General features: G+C 38.6%; 1 protein-coding gene across 1 annotated transcript in view; it reads left to right on the top strand.

The window, feature by feature from the left end:
• The window catches only part of LOC138014473 (protein CLEC16A-like), a 37,223-nt gene that overhangs the window by 7,881 nt on the left and 24,342 nt on the right, over nucleotides 1-5,000 (top strand). The window contains exons 6-9 of the mRNA XM_068861544.1: nucleotides 207-312; nucleotides 2,338-2,461; nucleotides 3,602-3,788; nucleotides 4,671-4,718. Coding sequence (XP_068717645.1) covers nucleotides 207-312; nucleotides 2,338-2,461; nucleotides 3,602-3,788; nucleotides 4,671-4,718 — 465 coding nt within the window. The remainder of the gene's footprint in view (nucleotides 1-206; nucleotides 313-2,337; nucleotides 2,462-3,601; nucleotides 3,789-4,670; nucleotides 4,719-5,000) is intronic.

The following is a 5,000-nucleotide window of genomic DNA, read 5'->3' as shown; positions in this document are numbered from 1 at the left end:
GTAAATGGGAGAATGACAACTATTTACAGAAGTAAGCGTTCGACTTGTAAAGTTGTTCGTAAGGTTATGTCCATTGCCTGAACAGCAGAAGTCTATGTTTCCAAAGTCAAAATTGAACTACAACATGTACACAACTTTTTGATGTAGTACTGTTGTTTTCATTCCCTTTCATGTTTTTTCATCACCCTTTTCCTCTCATTTTTCAGCACAAGAATGACTTTCCATTGTACACTGAGGCCATCAAGTTTTTCAACCATTCCGAGAGCATGGTCAGAATAGCTGTACGGACTCTCACTCTCAATGTCTACAGAGGTACTTTTATTAATAATAAGTTAACATTAATAAAAATTTAAAATACCAAAAGTCAAAAGAAATATGGATTATAACCTGCAATCAGGCGTACTTTTCTTAATGAGTCATCTGCCACCCACCTGTCAAGAATGATGTTATCACTTGTCATGCTATAAACAGGAGCCAATCAGATTTTACCGCAAATTACCTGCAGGGCAGGTTGCGATTCAAGGAAAGACTCGACAAAAACAAATTTTACGATAACTGCAAAATTCTTGCGCCTTCATTGGCTGATTTTTATTGCCAATAAAAGAATTTATAATTTATGCTCACATCAGATTGAAGTTTCTCGCATTTTTGTCTCGCATTCTTCTCATGTTTTGACTTTATTTTGACCCCTCTGCCTTAATATTTTTGAGTCGTTGGAAGTAGAACAATGCATTTTTTCTAGAATGTTTGGGACTGTAAATAACACTATTGTCAAATCCCGTAGGAATGTCTTCTGTCCGAAAAACCATTCTTCGGATGCATTCCCTCTGCTCTTTCTTTAAAGGTTTTTGAAAAAAAATCTGAAGTCGAAGTAGCAGCAGCTGTAAACAGAGCCTCACCATCATTCCTGTTCAAATCCTTCTCGGCGGCCATCATATGATCAGTTGTTAGCCGATTTTTTTGCAATTATGTAACCAATCGGAGAGAGGCTCCAAGAGCTCTATTGTTTTTTGGCCAATCAGAGTAAAGTCTAGATTCTGGACTACCGGCAGACGACTCGTTAAGAAATTGTATCAGGTGTACCTTTTCCGCCTGTCTAAAGAAACGTACGCCTGATTGCAGGTTATTTGGATTACTGCTAACTACTGTAAAGATACCCTAAGTTTACTTATAATGGATAATTCAAAATGGTAATTGGTTAACTAATTTATAGCTTTACATGTATATAGTGCATTATGTCATAGTGATACAATAGGACTACACAGTCTTCAGCAGTAAATGGGACTGCAGTTATTGGGTGCACCCTAGTGCAAGGAAGGGTGGCCGCAACACACCCTGCAAGTGACTGTATGGGGATGGCAGCAACATCCCTGTAATGCAACTAATGAGGGTGGCAGCGACACACCCTGAGCAATAAGGGGGTGGCAGCAACACACCTGGCAAATCAACAAGTTAGGGTGGTGGCGACACACCCTGAGCATAAATGGGCAATGGAGTAGGGTGGCAGTGAAACATCCTGCGACATACAGCTGGAAGTGACAAGTACTAATCTGAGCCTGCAAAGTGTGGTGCAGACCACAGCTGAGATGGTGATGGTGGGTAAGGCGCGCCACCCAACCTGCTGCATGCAATGCAAAGTGGCATCAATTGAGCGTACAATGTTATCGATCTGATAAGAGCATAGCTTGATATAAATTACAAACTCCCAACAATGCTAGCATGTATTCTATATAAACAAAGATATGTCCATTCAGGTATGCAGATTGCATTGATTAAATAAAAGAGTCTTTATCATGCTCCTTGTTATGCCAGGGTTCGTACAGGCCATGAAAAACCTAGAAAGTCATGGAATTTAAGAACTTTATTTTCCAGGCCTGGAAAGTCATGGAATTTTGTGGTCGGTCATGGAAAGTCATGGAAAATTATAATTATAAATCATTGCAGTTGTCAAAGCAAGGATAAAGTGAAACAAAGACGAGTTTCTATCAAACAATCGGACGTTTGGCGAACAGAGGTCGTTAATTCATTCAAATTTGAACTGAGTTATGTCAGAAAATATCTTAAGACAAATAGAGTTTTTAAAATTTTCTTACTTGGCAGCTAAACTTAAGGTCATAGAAAGCTAGAAAAGGCCATGGAAAAAGTCATGGAAAGTCATGGAATTTGGAGAGCTTAAAAGAGTACGAACCCTGTAATGCACTGTTCTTTTTGATGAAAACCATAATGGTTTCTTGGTGGGTTGATAAGCAGATGTAAGAGTACTCCAAGTAGTTAACTCCATTTTACAAGTAAAATGTCCATTTACAGTAGTATAACACCTTCCAAATTTGATTTTAGTCGGTGACAAGAACATGCTCAACTTTATCCGTGACAAGACAGCGGATCCTTACTTTTGGAACCTGGTGTGGTTTATTGGCAATCATGCTATTGAACTTAACAACTGTGTCTTCAAAGAATCACAGTAAGTTTTTCCTTTTGGTAATTACCGAGAACATGCAGTGATATGTTTGACATTGCAAAACATTGATTTTAGTAAAGGTTTTAAAGTTTATTGGGAAAGGGTAATAATCCCGTGACTTTGAGGATAAAGGGTTGTCAACCTTGCTATGCATTCAAATCTCTTTCTACTCACTTCAGTGCAGCCCAATGGTTAGGATCTAGGCTTTAAGACCCATTCTGACCACTCTTGTTGAATTTCTTCCTTGTATTCCTTGGTTCAATGTCTCAGCTGCATTTGTAAATAGCCAACTGGTAAACGTGCCTTTGGCCAGTTGGGAATCTTAACAGTTGTTGTTACTGTTTGGTTCTGTCATCTCGTTGATTGTTTCATTGACCTTGAAAAGCTGCCGTGGGGAGTGGGCAATTAAGTATGTATTGTACATGTATGTATTGTAGGTGAATAAATCCTGCTCTCAAATAGGGTCCAACACCTCCAGCACCAAAAAGTTAGGTACCTAATTGCCACAACATTGATTCAATGTTAGTAGTATTTAGTATTCTGATGTGCTGATATGGTATACCAAGACACTACAAAAAGGTATTTACCTCTTGAGCAGCAACTACATACAATGATTGATGAGTCAATTTTAACCCTTTCTGTCACCCCTCTCACCCCCCCCCCCCCCCCCTCTTCCCCCCTTCCCAGTAAAATCACTTTTGGGAAGGATGGGGTTAAAAAAAGGTTGAGACTAAACTGAATTGAAGATTCACGTCTTCTTCCTAAAACCCTCTTCAAGTTCATAAGAAAATCACAATGCTTCTCCCTCCCCTCCCCCCTTTTTTGATGTTGATACCGTTTAGTTTGAATGCCAATGGAGATGGCAGCAACTTTGCTTGGGGGGAAGGGGGGGGGGGAAGGAGGGTTGAAGACATGCTGACTTGAATCACACACATTGTACAGTTGTTAACAGTGAGCGTCTCAACCCTTTTTGTAATTGCTTGTAGATGTTGATAACCCATTCAGCCCCATGGACGAATAGAGCATTAGACAGACTAAAATCTTAAAGTGTCACTCTTGGGAAAGACTGGAAAAGGGTGAAAGTTATCTTTTTCTGTGATAAAAAAAATCATGAATCTTGGCATTATTTTCTTTTTTTGTTAGCCATCTCAAGTGCGACAGACTGAAGGATCTGGTCGCAGAGCATTTGGACCACTTACATTACCTGCACGATATTTTGTCACTCAACATTCAAGATGTCAATGATGTTTTAACTGGACATTTTATCAATCGTCTGCTAATTCCTCTGTACATTTACTCTCTGGTTAGAAACAGGCCCAGCATGGAACAGGTTGGTATTAAACTATTTGGAATTTTGTGCAAGGAGATTCAAGATTGCAATGTATCAAAAAAAGATGGGCGTTCTTCATCGGCATATCCAGACATCAAGAAACAGTTAAAGCACAAGGCTGCAGGCCAATTATAATTGCTTTTGTTTCCAAATGTCTGGATACCATGATGAAGCGTGAAATAAGAGTTTTTTGTATGACTTTTCAATGAAATAAAAATAACTTATGCATTGTCACATACATATACACCCTGTACATGTGGTATATACATGTATCTCTCTCATTGGAGGATGCTATACTGCATTTAATCTGGTATCCAAACACATGGATATGACGTGGTATGCATCGGCTGATTGGTAGTTGAACTAATGAATCGCTAATGAATTCTAGGAGGGCGAAACAAAATCCCTTGGTAATCTCTATGCTTTTTTAAAACTGGGCTTGTAGGGGTCTTGAAAACCTGGAAAGTTATAGAACATGAAAAATTTGATTTCTAGGCTTCAAAATCATGAGGTCCAAATGTGGGTCTTGGGAGGTTATGTAACATTATGTACTTAATGTTCTTAAAGAACAATGTACGTTTTTTAAAATGAGTTTAGTGAACGAAAGAAGAAAAGTACTCCATGAACGTTTTCTCAGCAGGTGATAATAATAACTTGGAACACATTCACACCACAAACGCCCTAGGATGCCCCCCCATTGATGAAATTAAAATCGTCTGGCATTAGAGTAATATCCATTATGTGTCAATCGCAGGGATCAATGGGTTACAGGCAATATATATTTTGTTGGTCTTTTTGTCTCAAGGTCTTGCTTTATTTTGTAACAATAACTACAGATGATGTCTCAATGAAATTATGCACATAGCTGCGTTATTTGTTTAGGATACTCCTCGACTTGGAGCGATGGTCTCTCTATTTCTTCTTTCTCAAGTAAGTGTTGTCAAAAATGAATTGAATTAGTTATCTGTTCATTGACACATTCAGTGGCCATTCGCCTGAAAAACAGCCAAACATTAACTTTTTGTTTTGTAAGGTCTTCCACAAACTTCCTATGAATGTGGAAAGTAAGAAGTTTTTCCATCCCAACTGTATTACATGTAAACTGTTTCATTATTCTGTTTAGTAAAGTAAAGGAACCTTATTTAACGCCGATAACTTGTAACAGTAATTCAACTGACGAACCTGAAGTTGATGGTGCACTTGTTTTACTGC

The sequence above is a fragment of the Montipora capricornis genome, chromosome 8 (assembly GCF_036669925.1).
Source record: "Montipora capricornis isolate CH-2021 chromosome 8, ASM3666992v2, whole genome shotgun sequence".
Taxonomy (NCBI): domain Eukaryota; kingdom Metazoa; phylum Cnidaria; class Anthozoa; order Scleractinia; family Acroporidae; genus Montipora; species Montipora capricornis.
This window is presented reverse-complemented; position numbering and strand designations above follow the sequence as displayed.